The 15,556-nt window shown below is 33.6% G+C and overlaps 2 protein-coding genes across 7 annotated transcripts; both read right to left on the bottom strand.

Moving 5' to 3' along the window:
* Positions 1 to 722: 722 nt before the first annotated feature.
* On the bottom strand, positions 723 to 9,650 carry LOC128682607 (uncharacterized). 6 transcript variants are annotated; one of them, XM_053767428.2, is made up of 5 exons: positions 9,353 to 9,650; positions 8,103 to 8,143; positions 4,950 to 5,004; positions 4,594 to 4,750; positions 723 to 3,609 (listed from the first exon to the last, which is right to left on the bottom strand). In XM_053767428.2, the coding sequence occupies exons 3-5, from the start codon at positions 4,966 to 4,968 to the stop codon at positions 3,453 to 3,455; spliced, it is 333 nt and encodes a 110-aa protein (XP_053623403.1). In that variant the 5' UTR covers positions 4,969 to 5,004; positions 8,103 to 8,143; positions 9,353 to 9,650; the 3' UTR covers positions 723 to 3,452. The 6 variants fall into 6 exon arrangements, with proteins under 6 accessions (XP_053623403.1, XP_053623435.1, XP_053623414.1 ...); XM_053767460.2 differs by having other exon boundaries at positions 8,103 to 8,142; positions 9,437 to 9,650; XM_053767439.1 differs by lacking the exon at positions 8,103 to 8,143 and having other exon boundaries at positions 9,352 to 9,650.
* Positions 9,651 to 11,655: 2,005 nt separating this feature from the next.
* sing (singles bar) lies at positions 11,656 to 15,522 on the bottom strand. Its single transcript, XM_053767404.1, has 4 exons — positions 14,841 to 15,522; positions 14,566 to 14,748; positions 13,765 to 13,905; positions 11,656 to 12,819 (listed from the first exon to the last, which is right to left on the bottom strand). The coding sequence occupies exons 1-4, from the start codon at positions 14,985 to 14,987 to the stop codon at positions 12,742 to 12,744; spliced, it is 549 nt and encodes a 182-aa protein (XP_053623379.1). The 5' UTR covers positions 14,988 to 15,522; the 3' UTR covers positions 11,656 to 12,741.
* Positions 15,523 to 15,556: the final 34 nt, after the last annotated feature.

Below are 15,556 nucleotides of genomic sequence, written 5' to 3'. Positions count from 1 at the left end.
GTGCTACCAGAGGGAACTGGTCATCTCGTTTCTCATATATTTTCATGTAATATATATATATATATATATATATATATATATATATACATATATATATATATATATATATATATATTATTATTATAATCAGCACTCGGATCACAATCATAACCTGTTTTGATATACCTTTTGACTATGTACATTATTAGAAAGAAAAAAAACATTGTAAGAAACAATAATGGTAAGCCGATCTGGCATGATAGGGACCAACACTGTTCAAATGAGTTTCTTTCGGCATTTCTTCTCAGCAGTGGTCGTTCCGAAATGCCAGTAGTTTGTAGCTTGTGAGAAATAACTATAAATATAAAGATTGACGAGAAAAAGTGCCTGTGAAGGTCTAATTTCTGAATAAATGATTTAAATTTGAATTTGAATTTGAACTTAGCTCTAGATGTAGGTAAAGTACCAGAAACCTCGAAGGAATTTTCATTTTTTTCAGAAACGTCCTTAGATAGACTTAAAACACAGCTGAAATTGTTACTTTTCTGAAGATGTAGGTTTTTTCTGATTAACCATTTTGCGTATACTAAAATATTTAATAAAAATTAAATATCATGCTTACCATGATAAAGATAACGAGGGTGCCATTTCTAGGACAACTGAAATTGCGAGCACATTATACAGGTTAGAGTTGGTTTGTGCATTGTACAAATTACAAAAAAAAATGCTATTAAAAGAAACAAACTATTTCATATATCTTTATTTTTTGTATTTTTTTTTTTACATTTTTATAAAATATTTTTATGATTGCATATAAATCGAAGCAATATTATTTTTCCAATAACGACGCTGAGATTACAAACAACTTCTACTAAAGTCTATAATTGATCTTCATCTATAAAACCAGATTATCAGTCTCCTAAAGTAACATTTACTCGCTCAAGTTAAGATTTAATTTATTAATGCAAATATATTTTTTCACTGGTTCATTGATTATGACCTATGCAGTAGGGTGTAATTTTAAATTTGGATGTAAAAATGTTACTATTACAAAAAAATATACTTAGGTTCAACCATGTAACAACATTTTATTAGTATTATCACCGAGTAGAAGACCTTGTATTAATTTACGTTCAATTAAAATTTAACGTCTCATCGGGTTCGGCTCCTGCGTGTTGGCTTCGTCATAATATGTGCAATTTAATGTACATAATAAATCAAAACATAAAAGAGATATCAATCCGATTTTATAAAACATGATATTCAAGGCCTATAACTATAAATACGAGGGCTGCTATTTATGTATCCGGAATAACAAAATTAAACAAACATATATTATTACATATGGTTTTATTGTTTCTCGAAGTATTCTCCGCGATGATCTATGCACTTCTGCATACGATGAAACCAATTTTCAAAGCACTTTTTCCATTCTGATTGAGGTATGTCCAAAACGTGTGTTTTGAACGCATCAACGGCCTCTTCGCGGCTCGAAAAACGTTGACCACGTAATTTATTTTTAATGTTTGGAAATAAATAAAAATCATTGGGTGCCAGGTCGGGGCTGTACGGCGGATGACCCGTCAATTCAATCTTTTGACCCTCCAAAAAATTATTTGTTTCAGCCGACTTGTGGCAGCTAGCATTGTCGTGATGAAGTATGATTCTGCGTTGTGGGTTGTTCTTTCGTATTTTTTCAAAGACTTCTGGCAAACAAATGGTGGTGTACCATTTAGAATTAACCGTCCTACTATTCTCTAGTGGCACTGTAGCTACATGTCCGTTGATACCAAAAAAACAAGCGACCATTTGCTTTAAAGTGCTTCTCGCACGAACAACTTTTGTTGGATTCGGTTCATCTTGAAAGACCCACACCGTTGACTGCTGTTTAGTTTCAGGGTCATAAGCATAGATCCAGGTTTCGTCACCTGTGTAGATATTATAAACAGCTTTTGACGTGCCACGGTTGTATTTTTTTATCATTTTCTTACACCAGTCGACACGAGCCTGTTTTTGATCTACGCTCAAGTTGTGCGGAATCCAACGCGAACAAATTTTTTTAACAATTAAATGTTCGTGTAATATCGCGTGTATACTCGTCATACTAATGCCCAGAGACGCCTCTATCTCGCGGTATGTAACATGACGATCTTGCATTACTAATTGTCGCACAGCATCAATATTTTGTTGTACCACTACCGATTTAGGACGACCCTCCTTAATTTCATCCGTGAGCATAGACCGTCCACGTTGAAATTCCTTAAACCAATAATACACAGTGGTTTTCGATGGTGCTTCATCTCCAAAAGTTAAAATCAGTTGTTCGATGCACTATTTTTGAGTTAATCCACGCCGAAAATCATAATAAATCATCGCGCGAAAATGTTCACGAGTTAAATCCATGGCAATGAAGACAAGCTATTTTCAAAATTGGCGCCAATTGAAAAAAAACAAATGACAGGGACATGAAAAATATTTATTCTCTAGCCGAAGAGTTCTATTTTCAAATGTTGTAATTACTTTTTAAATATTCTAGAATTATTGGCCAGTTCCGGATACATAAATAGCAGCCTATGTAGCTATGAGGTGTGGACCTTATTGTAATTTATATAGCACATCTAGATAGTACAGACGGTTGAGTTGATTTTAAATACCTTATAATTGCAATAATATGTTTATTGTTTATGTGTTTATGTACCTAATGTGTAACATAAGTGGATAGTTTTTGTGTTTGACCGATCATTCTTTACAAAAGTTAAGAGGAGCCTCCGCGCGAAATATCTATTTTTTTTTCGAAACCCTGCGCGGGACTATTTATTACATTTGTTCGATTTTATATTTTGTTAACTAACCCTGTTATTCGTAAAAAAGTTGAAACATACTATTAAACTAAAATATGTCTGTCTCTTTCTGACAATTTCAAATATTATAAAGTGCGATAGTGACAAAACATTTCTTAACTTAAAGTATGTTTTAACTTTTTTATGAATAACCTTGGCAAAGCAACTTATCTTTCAGGCAATTCTGAATTCAAGTATCTATCTACAATGAATACATTTTTTAGGATACCAAATACAACGTTGACATTAATAAATAAATAAATAAGTACTTATAAATGGATTGGAATGAAATACTTAAATGGCATTTTTAAAAACCTAAGGTAAGTTAAAGAACTTAAGTCCAGATATTATATTTGCGGATTAACTGAGTTCCGGAATTTGTTGATAATGAAATCGAAATGATATTACCTAATGGAATGTCAGATCAGCACACAAATCGTATGTGTGGAACAATTTATATTCTAGTAGCGTAAATATCGGTATTTACGCTACTAGAATATAAATTGTTACGGAGTTAGAAGAGACAGAATTTTGTACAATATAAAATATTTACAACATAGAAACATTACTGAATAAACTTAATTTATACGAATTAGGTACTTGTACATAAGATCCTAAAATGAAAACACTAAGTCATGGTATGGTAGCCAAGACCTGCGCAGGCGCAACACTCGACTCCGCTTGCTCCATGTTGTCCGCTATACTGATCTCATCGATGGCTGTGTGAGTGTTGATCCGCCGCTGATTCTTCAGTTTTTTCACCTCTCCCATCTTCTTTTCTAGTCGTCGCCTTCAAAATAATAAATAAATATGACTGATTAAACAGTGGTTCATAATCTGGTTTCATAATCCTTCTCTCTAAATCTGAACTTCGTAAAAACTTGAAGGCAACACATAGCGCGACGTGTAACGGGTCTGTCTAGTTGTCAGTGGCAAACTTTTCAAAATTGGTAACCAAGAGGCCATGAAAATTCAGGCTGACTTCTACATAGACTTCATAATACCTAATGTACTTACTTTATCAATACATTTAAAAAATCTGTACATTTAATAAATGTACATAAAAACAAAATTAGGTAAAACGATAGAGTCATTAGTAACAATAAGAATTTGAAAAAAAAATCTACTGGACGGATTTGAATGAAACTTTTTTTTGTTATATAGCTATAAAGCCTGGGCGACATATAGGGTATAGATGATTTTGAAAAAAAAATCGAAGATCTGGAACATCTAATGTAGACTCAAGATGTTGTAGCTAAACTATAGGAAGTATAGAAATGACGCCTTAACAAAAGTTGTTCAGCCTGATGAGCATTTCTTGTTGATGTATAAAAATCGAAGATCTGGAACACTTGAAGAAGAGTCATAATGGTCCAGCTAAACTACCTATAGGAAATATAGTTTTTCAGTCTGAATGAGCATCTTCTGTATGTATAGCTATTGTAACGCTTTGTCAGTACAATTAAATTCTCTAATAATTTTGACTCCTTACCAAAAATTGTTCGGCCACGCGAACGAAGTCGCGGACATCAGCTAGTGAAATAATTGTGATAGTCAGGTAGCATAAATAAATTAGTGGTATATCACGAGTTGTACAAATCATAAGTACCTTCTTACTCATAAAATCGGTTAAAATACGTAATTACAGTGGTAAACAAGTTTCGACATGTGAGGTTTTGATTGCGTTTCAATAACACTGTTTTAATTATAATGATCGCCTTTATCATTTCGAACCGTTAGACTTTTTATAAAACATCCAAAAAAAAATACTAACTGCTGCCGGCAGTCGAGCAGCACGCCGAGGAAGAAGACCGCAGCAATGGCGACCAGCACCACGACCGTGACGCCCGCGATGGTGGCCGCCGTCAGCGTGGGGCTATCCTCCAGCACTGTCATTGACACTGCGGGCTCTATTGTTGAATCTGTCATATCTGGAATGTTAACTGGATCTTTGATACATTCGCCGAAAATGAGACTTCTTGTGACTAGAGCCAAACAAAAATGTTAGGAATGTATTTCTGTAGTCTTTATTGCATTTGTACAAATGTGAAATGAAATAAACTTTATGTCATAAGAAAATACAAAGACACAAGAAAAAGTTACAAACACAAAGTGCAAAAGACCACATACCATTGTTATACGAATCCATTGCAGATTGATTGTGATGATTTATTTATGGCTGAATCTGCAAAAAAATGTTTCATGCATAAGCAAAACAAATAAGTAAACAAAAGGGTGCTTTAAATACTTATAAGTTACTCTATGTCTTTTGATAATACCCAGGTGAACAACTTGGATACAATACAGTCTATCAGTTGACTTCAATTTTGACTACATATTTTACAAAATAAGTACTTATTGCAACATAACGACTTCTACTACTTCATATAAGTACAGACGGATAACAGTTACTTATTTTAACAGAAAAAAAATAACAATGTTGGTATGATATTGTTATCTTTTCTTTGTTAAAATAAGTAACTACTTATTTAATATATGTCTGTAAGTAATTTAATAAACAGAGCCGTAACACAATAGGCACAGAACAAGCAGACAGAATCAATTGACTCACGTCATGAATTAACATGAGACATGAGTCAATGTATCAAATCAATATCAAATGGAACGGCTTAATATCCTCCTTGCGAGATACCATTGTGTTAAGTACTTTTATAATACTTTGTTTAGTCTCGCCCGATTATAACTTGTATTGCAAAACTAGAACGATATCTATCCAAATAGGTAAACAAAAGTAGTTTTTCAGATCTTTGTATATCCTTGCTTTATCTCTGATTTCATGCTATCAAGTAAGTTTTGTCTTGTCTTCTTTTTGTTCTTTTGTTATATATTTATGATAGATAATACATCTATGAATTACAAAAAAATATTGTAGATATATAGGAAGTGCAGATGATTCATTTTGTTCAAAAAGTGTTTTACAAATTATTCAGTATTCATTTTCTTTGACAGAAAATAGCATAAGAAATACATGTAGCGAGCACATAATGACATCATGATATTTCAGCGGATATACCTACATAATTCATTACACCTTATAAATAGACTAGTTTAGGTAGATAGATAGGTCAACTGACTATGGGATCAAGCAGTGGGCCCAACTGTTCGTAACGATAAATGGGTGCTTTTAGTGGCTTTGGTGATAACGATTTCAACTAAATTGTTCCCTAATTTTCATGCGGTTTATGGCTAAATACTGTTACATAATTTCCTTGAGAAAATGTTTCCCAGTGGGAATTTAGGTATAAAAAGTATCCTATCAATTCCAGGTTACTTTCCACCCGTGATTCGAATTTCATAACGGTCCAGTGGAGAGGTAACAAACTTACTTTCGCATATATAATATTAGTTGGGATTGGGATGGGATAGTTGGGTTTCACTTTGTTTTAATGGAATTTTGGTTATCATGCAACTTAGTACTTTTCCATGGAAGAATTCCAGTGGAGATTTTTCTTGGAATAAAGAATCGGATGTGACGCTATACTAAACTTAAACAAAACAATTCCGCGAAGCACCTAAATTATCGTAATTATTGACGTATGATAATTAAGATCGTTATTCGACGATTACTCAGTCTCTTGCTTTGATTTTATCAATACGTATAATAAAGCAGTAAAAAAAGTGTTTCTGTACATTGAGGATATTTAAATAAAAAAAATGAGATCGATAGAGAATCAATAATAGAATAAGAATTTAAAAAAAGTCTTTCTGTTTGTTTGCACACGCCAATCTCTGGATCTACGAGATGGATTTGAATGAATATTTTTTGTTGTATAGGCTTTATAGCCTGGTCAACATATAGGGTATAAATGATTTTGAAAACTGGAACACCTGATGGAGTACTATGATGGTACAGCTAAACTATAGAGAATATAGAAACGACGACGTAACAAAAATTGTTCAGTCTGATGAGCATTTTGCGTTGAGATATAAAAATCGAAGATCTGAAATGTAGTTCTATGATGGTACAGCTAAACTATAGGGAATATAGAAATGACGCTCTAATAAAAGTTGTTCAGTCTGATGAGCATTTTCTGTTGAGGTATAAACATCGAAGATCTGGAACACCTGAAGAAGAGTCATAATAGTTCAGCTAAACTATAGAAAGTATACTTTTTCAGTCTGATTAGCATCTTCTGTATGTATATGTATCGTTACATTTGTCTGTACAATTCAATTTCTCTAATAACTTTGACTCCTTACCAAAAATTGTTCGGCCACGGGAACGAAGTCGCAGGCATCAGCTAGTCGGAAATAAAATCAGATATGCAGACAAAATACAAGCATACCAAATCATCGATAAATATATTTAATAACTAATAAGTGAGTTTTATATTTTCCTCTATACTGCCCGTAGTTAATCTACTTAAATCTATCCAAAAAATCGCTAAGTCTACTTAAAATTTAGTTTTGCCCACTAAAAATTACAACATATCTAAAAGAATATGTATGAAGCTGACAATTTTTAAGATAATTTTATAGTTATCTTTTACTAAACCTAAACAAGTTTTCATTAACGATTTTAATGGGTTTACTATCTATGGATGCCAGAGGATCGTAGGCGTAAACAGAAACTGTAGAAAGAGACAGTGGAAGACAAAGCGGGATGACATCGATATATGGAATCCTGACAACAAAGCCTTTGCCCAGCAGTAGGCACGCTACAGGAATGCCTTATACTATTAAATAAATAGGTATTGATATTTAAATTCATCGCCTATCGATACTAATATAGAAGTATATCGATAATTTTAATGTCACACACTAAGTCATTTCGTAAACCAGTAGCTGAATTAATTAATCTAATCTAGAATTATTTTTAAATTACTACATTTTATGATTTGCATATTAGCACGTCGGGTCAAAAATAATTCCATTGTACTATTTTTGTGTCACAAAGGAGACGTACTATCTGGTTTTTTGCTTTAATAAATATTTATCATGATACTTTATATACTTACACTTCATACCTGACTTATTAGGCATATTTCTTCCCTATTTAACCGAAGCTTTCAACATATTTTCTGTCTGAAAATTTTCTATCCAAAAGAGAAATCAACAGCGTGATTAAGCCTAGCAGACACGTAAATGTTAGTGTATGTGGCAAAGGTGAAAAAGGTTGGAAACACAAGGTAATGAAAACTAGGTTATTTACTACCAAATGTTGCATCAAGTTTATGAATAAGGTGTCTACGTTGTGAACACTTATTAATCTCAAGAGTGTCTATAGATATATGAATTTGTAATGTAAATATAAATACGCACAGCTGTGGCGCTGGTGCTACGATGTTTTCAACTCATGTACTCAGGTACATTTCAGGTACAACAGATAATATATTTCGTCAATTACAACATTTTTACTGATAAAAAAACTTAGTACTTATTACATTCCAGCTGTGCCCGCAACTTCGTTTACGTGCGCGGTTGGAAATAAGTAATATTTTATTTCACTTGAAATTTTAAGTATTGGTACTTATTTTTCCTTTGCGGATTCGGACCCATTTCTCCGTCTTCATCCGTCACATTGAAGTCCGTCGACGGATTACCGCTTAAATTGTATTGTATTGTATGCGTTTACGTGCCTCGATATCAAAATGACCTATGTAAACAACGGAGCACGATGGAGCGGTTACGCGCTGCATCGACGCAACAAAACATTGTGACAGGGCCTATAATACGTAGTTATTATTGATCTATGCAATTTTCCCACAAAAATATTTAAGACGTTAACTCGGTATATAAGGTATCTTTTTCAAATTTTAAATTTTCCGGGATGAAAAATATAAATAAGAAGTTATGCCGGTACTTACTGAAGTACCTAATTCGCATTCAGACAGACAGAGAAAAATTACAGGTCATAAATAGCTCTCTTTATTTATTCCTATTCTTAATCCCCTTTTTATTACCTGCACCAATCAGAAATTACTTCTCTTTGTGACTTCACATATTTTATTTGAAAATGTATTTAGAAAAAAAAATTATCTAACGAATTAATGAAAAATTCATACATTTAGCTGTCGACATCAACTTATTTACAACTTTATCATGATTATTAAAGACTATCAGTTAAATATAATAAAAAGCTTAACTTTTTGAATACAACACATAACTTTAATGAAATGAAATCAATTAACACTGATAACTTTAATTTATAAAGAAACGAAAAGTGAACACTGAACTGCCTATCGTATTTAACGATACTGTATCTAAGTTGAATTTAGGTATTTAAAAAAGATTGAGTCAGAAATCAGAGATAAAAAACAATATAGCTTAGATCATATGTTTAAAGCTATCTTAAATAAATATGTAAAAAATACTAATTGTTAAACATACTGTGGCCTCGCTCATGTCAATTCGAAGGATTTGAGGATCTTCTTTAACGGACCTCACTATTTGTGTCAAGAGCGAACGCCAGGAAGTGGCAATGATCACAAACACCAGCTCGGGTCGCTAACTATTTGACACGTTTGGTTTGGTAACATATGTATCGCTAAAATACACAAAGAATACTTACTTATAGTGGAAAAATACACGCCAACTAATTATAAATAACACGCTATTTCTACTCATAAATTTAGAAGTGGAATAAACGTAAATACCTATTTTAAAAATAATCAGTGATGTCCAATGCTTTCACTTATTCTCACTAAGTAACTAAGTATAATTTGCATGAATACTAAGAACTAAAATACTTTGGCACTTTAATTACGTATATCACAATCTGGTTTGACCGCACTGCTAGGTTTGTTTCGCTGGAAAGTGTGCGCAGGCGCAGCGCTCGGCAGCGCGTCTCTCACTGTTGGCACTGAGTTCGTACTTCAACATTGAGATCATTGCTTCACATCAAGTGAGATGCTGATCTAATATTAGTTCCAAAACCCTAAAAATATTACATTTTCAATAAATCGCTTCATCGAATTATTTTGTAACTAGTAAATGGTGACACAGCAATTCTATTTTGCTTTGCTTTTAGAGATTCTTATCATTAAATTGAGTCATGAGCTAAAGCTGCATATAGGGTACCGCCCATTTTTAAATCGTTTAACATAGTTAATTTATTTATTGTTTATCTTTTCAAATTCTTTAATTCTGTTGATTACTATTAAATTGTATATGCTAAGATTATACTTAAGATTTTAACAACATCACAACTTATAATTTTAAATACATTTTGTTAACAAATATGTCAAATATTCGCATGTAAGCATATTAAGTAGTGTACATTACTTGTTAAGGCTGCGGTGGCAGGCTGCATGCGTAATAAATTAAGTTTCCATACGACCATAGCATACTGGTTACACAAGTCTTTAATCTCATCGGCACTTTCCTAAACGTTTGCAATATGGAGATAACACTACGTACACGAGATAGAAACAAAGTCAACAAACATTTCCTAACGTTACCATAGCTAGATTAAAGCTATATTTTGATGTATTAAAATCCTAAGATAAATTATAAGTTATGATTATAGCGCCCATTGTCACTTATTCACGAACGTATAAATAATCTCTCATCTATTATTTTATGAAGAAGTCTCTAGAATACACATGAAAGTTGTGAAGTGGATAATCATTTCTGAGGTTGACATGGTTATCTCCATGCAAAATATTTGATGAATGTAAATAACTAACTATATAATTATATAGCATTAGGTAGTGATTACAATTTTACTTTACAATTCCATGATCCTTATCAACTAATGTAAGGTTTGCCCATGAAAACGTGGCACACGTTCATAGGCATGTATCGTCATATAACTATAAACTATTGAGCAGAATTGAGGCGGACGACCTAGTTGATTACAAAAATACTACCTGAATTTAGCAGTTATTTTGTTAAGAATTCTAGTTCCATCTACGTTTGTTAATAAATCCAAAAGATCGGGACGAAGTCTCTGACGGTACCCTACTTTCTCGTACTCGGCCAATGGCGAAACCAGTGTTGAAAGCTAAGCCCAAGCGCCTACTTACGCTCTTTAGAAAACTCGTTGGCACATTCATGCGTCATTGGCTGAGGTTTTGTGACCGACTCTGTGATATCCTTCTGTACGCCTTTTGTATTCTTAAAGCGTGTGCGGAAGTTGACATTTCATCGAGTTTGATTACAGTTACAGCTAGTCTATCAATATTTAATTTAGTTCATATGTGATTCATCTCATTTGTCATCTTCATCTTCATATAATTTGTCAAAGAAAAAGAAATAAAACATACATTGACGTGAATAATATAATTTAATGATATAATGTATAGCAGTTATATATTTTTTGGTTAGATGGCATTCAATTCTTTTGTCAACATCTGCATAAAGATATTTTTAACGGTAACAACTGATCGGGCTACATAGACAAAGTTATTAGACAAAAAATCACTTTAGTTTTGAATAACCAAATCGTACTTTAAATATTTCTGTAAAGACTTATATTTTTTTGCTATTAATAATTTGGCGCCATGGAAATAGTTAAAATAAATCTGTACCCAATTTGAATCCATGTCTATTGTGGGTGGTTTGTATGTATTACGTCTCATTAGCAAGTAGTTAGCATACAATAAAAATCCCACAATGGCGGCCCGTTATCACACAGCAGCGCAGCTTGTGTTGATATCACAGCCCCGCCACTCGTGCCAGGCACGGCGGCGCACGGCGCGGCGCAACTAATACTAGTAAACACTAACGATACGCTTAAATGTCAAAGCAAGTAGTTTTTTAAAACTTTACTTCCTGGACAAAAAGCAAAGACCCTTCTAAACACGGCATTTGTAATAAAAGCACGTTCTACACATGCAGCTTGACGCTGTATGTGTAGATTAAAACTACAAAATGGTTTTTAAAATTAATTTAATTGTTTATTAGCAGAAACGTACTTAGGTAAAAAATATAATTTCTGTTCTTAAGAGCTAATTCATACATTAATGTAAATACATACGTCCTCCTCACCCTCTCCTAAGGGACCTCACCTTATGCACCTGTTCTGCGCAAGTTAAAGTTAACTTCAATGTTGACTGATGCAACCCAATTATGACGACCTCGGTGGCGCAGTGGTAAAGTTCTTGCCACTGAACCGAGAGGTCCTGGGTTCGATCTCCAGTCGGGTCATGATGGAAAATGATCTTTTTCTGATTGGCCCGGGTCTTGAATGTTTATCTATATATGTATTTCTTATAAAATATAGTATCGTTGATATAGTATCCCACAACACAAGTCTCGAACTTACTTTGGGGCTAGCTCAATCTCTGTGATTTATCCTAATATATTTATTTATTTATTTTATTATAGAGGATAATATATATTTATTATAGAGAATATATTATAACTGCTAAGAATTACTTATTTATTCATACAAATATAATTTAATATCATTAAAGGTGGAATGGACTAGTCTAAATATTAAAAATAAAGTTCTATTTTTTATGATTATAAACATTTTTACATTCCTGAAATTGAGAGTCGGAAAAAATATACTTAGTTACATATTAATTGGTGTACCCTATGCTATTAGGAAAAAATGATACCACTAACTAACTGTGACTGCATCGTGAAAAGTTCGTAAGAGTTTGTGTAAAGTTTCGCGTTATGTCATACATGCCGTAAACAATTGTGGCTGTAAATACACAATATATTGGACCAATTTATTGCAATCTCTTTCTATCGCTATATTACAAAACATATTTTTGATGCGTAAAAATACACGCCATTTCATTACAAACCATTGGGGCAATACAAATACTTCATAGTTCGAACAAAAGGTGTGAGAGAAAAGAGGCAATACTTATTTAGGTATAACACGCATTTATGATAGTTGAAAAGCACGCTGTTTTAAGAATTATTTTTTCTTAGTTATAATTTAACAATTGTTTTACTTAGTCTGTCATAATACATATTATTAATCCGTCCGATGTGGTATTGTTTACCTGTATCCTTTCAGGCCCTTGTACGATATATATGCGTCCACTCCGTGAAGTATCCCAACTATCACTCCGATGTACTGGAAAAAAAAACATATTTTATTAAAATGTATACTTTCTGCCTTAAAGTTTATATTGAAGAAAAATTAAATTGTTCTGAATCCTATTAAAACTTTTTTTATTTTACTGACTTTATCACTTCACGAATCGTGACAGCAACACAATGTCCATTAAATTATTTATTGAAGATAACAATGAACTATCTTAATTGAACGCATTCGCGTATAGCTAGCTGCGATTTTTCCTATCATTAAACTTGTTAGAAACGGGGTTACTTGTGCACCTATTTGTAGGATCGCCATGAGAAGAAATATTTTTATCTCTATGACTTCAAAAACATATAAAGAATTATGCCGAGACCTTATAAATACAAATCCCACAACCGTCATAATATGCTTAACTTCTTTCTCAGTATTTCTTCTATTCTTAATGTACAATAAATGATTTCCTAAATGATAAATTTACAAATGTGTTATTATATTTTTATTTAATTGATGTTGACATTATGCCTATTTATAATATTTTCAAAGACTTACTTTATTCCTGTGTATGTTAGAACCGTGTTTACATCTTTTCAAGAGAGTCATATATTTTGAGTCGTCTATAATTTCAAAAAAAATAAAAAGTTTTGCTACATGCTACGAGAAAGAGCTACGCCAGGCACGCTACGCTTGGTCCTTCTACGAGGCGTAGCAACTCGTAGCAGACGTAGGCGTGTCGTAGAAGTAATGCGAAGATGTTCCTCGCTGTTATTTTGTTTTTTTTTACTGTGTGTAAGTATATCTAAATTATTATTAGTCATTAACAAGATAATATATATAACGTAAAAATATTTATATTTATCAATTAACATAGTTCGATTTGGCCGGCAAGAGTACTGGAGATGATAAATGATGCAAATAAGTTTCTTTACAATACATTCCGCTTTATCTTTGTCAAAGCTACTCTATATACACTATACTCACATAAACGGCAGTCATCGCCGGATAGGCCGCGTACATATTGACGAGTGCATAGCGCGGGTACAGGTAGATGTTGACAGCCACTCCCATGTATGACGACGCCGACAAGTACAGGAAACAAGCTACTGCGTTGAACAGGCATTCCTGAAAAGAATGATGAAGCAACCTGCTCAAAAACAAAATTTAATATAGTATAACAATGGTAAGTTACTCAAATCGATGTAACTACATATGCCATTCCAGTACTGAAATATGGCCTTGAGTTGGTTTGAGTTGAAATTATAGTCTACAAGCATAATGGTTAGCAAAGTTAAGTTACTTTACAGATTATAAACGATGCAGTTTAGCATTATGTGAGTGCATGATGATATTTGTCACTCAATCACGGTAATTCTATAGGACCGATTTAGATTATATTCAATACATGGGTCGAGGTTTAACCTGGAATAGCACATAGGGTACATTTTATGCCGTAATTCTCACGAAAGCGAAGCCCCAGAGGCAATTAGTTTAGCACTATTTTCCATAAAAACATAGTATTTACATACGAAATTTCAAATATCTTCGAATATTTATGTGGGAAATGGAACGGAGTGAGTGAGAGAGAGGGATGTAGAAGTGAAAGAGACGGAAGTGAAAATAGAATAATGGCGGATTCGGCCGAAAGCGCTAAGACGCGATTCTACGGTGTGTGTTTTTTTTAAATAAAAAAGTGCTGCCTAATTGAATTTTTACTCTGAGCCTCCATCCCACATTTATAAAACTAAAATAAGTGGACTTGATTAATATTAAAAGGGTACATACAAAAATGGACTGCCTTATAAGCTGGTGCGAGTTAGCAGACAGCACATAGCAGGCGATCAGGAGAGCTGTGGTGAGCAGACAGGCAGAGGCGGTGGTGAGGAAGCCGTGGAATGCCGAGCCCATACTGCTGGCCTCCGACATGCCGTACTTCACCAGCAGGCTCTGGCACAAACCGCCCAGCATCTGGCGGTTGACGAATACAATGATAATATTACGAGTAACTAATACAACAATTTGTCCATTTTGAAAAACCTATAATATATGTAGTTACTTACAGCTTCAGCCAATTTAATGAGGCCATGCTGAGTAGTCAGGTATCCGAAATTGATGCATTCGCAGCAGCGACAACAGCAGCACTTGATGCCCCTCCCCCCGGCGCCCCCGCTTGGCGCTACACGCACTATTGTCGGTCCTCGAGTCATTTCTCAAACCACAAACACAAATACGATCGAAACACTGCTTCGAGCAGATGAATAGGAATGAATGGCAGGAAGCCGGGATGCCGAGAGAGTTAAAACATTAGCGGCCAGCGTTAGTCACCACAACACAATATTTTTAGACATTTCGCTACGTATGTATCCGAAGGGTTCAGCGAACTTGCACCTCAATACTTAAATAATAAAGAACGACTAAATTGGAATTAGGACAAATCGACTTTGGCACAAAAAATATTTGGAACATTAATAACGCACATATTTCTTGACTAACAAAATTAAATATACTTATCTACATGTTTATATGAATGTAAAAATCTTAATCAGTTAAAAAGAACTTTACTACACAAAGATGAAAGACTAAATAATTGTGTTTTGTCGCGTGTTCGAACACGACGTGGGCGCAAGATAAAAATAACCCCCACGAGCCAGGACGTCGCGGAGGGTGGCTATTTATTTACGGATTGCGGATGTGGCAGATAAACAAATCATGTTTTAAAATAATCCTATTTTAGTAATATGATTTAACTAACATATGATATCACAAAAAGCACTTC

Source organism: Plodia interpunctella, chromosome 3, assembly GCF_027563975.2.
Source record: "Plodia interpunctella isolate USDA-ARS_2022_Savannah chromosome 3, ilPloInte3.2, whole genome shotgun sequence".
Lineage (NCBI taxonomy): Eukaryota > Metazoa > Arthropoda > Insecta > Lepidoptera > Pyralidae > Plodia > Plodia interpunctella.
The sequence above is the reverse complement of the archived record's forward strand: the minus strand, read 5'-3'. Positions and strand labels throughout refer to the sequence as shown.

Coding starts and splice junctions, on each gene's coding strand:
- LOC128682607 (XM_053767439.1), bottom strand. Junction 3,610..4,593: donor CTGCTCGACTGCCGGCAGCA/GTTAGTATTTTT, acceptor ATTATTTTGAAG/GCGACGACTAGAAAAGAAGA.
- sing (XM_053767404.1), bottom strand. CDS start 14,987: ATGACTCGAGGACCGACAATAGTGCGTGTAGCGCCAAGCGGGGGCGCC. Junction 14,749..14,840: donor TCATTAAATTGGCTGAAGCT/GTAAGTAACTAC, acceptor GTCAACCGCCAG/ATGCTGGGCGGTTTGTGCCA. Junction 13,906..14,565: donor TTATAAGGCAGTCCATTTTT/GTATGTACCCTT, acceptor CATTCTTTTCAG/GAATGCCTGTTCAACGCAGT.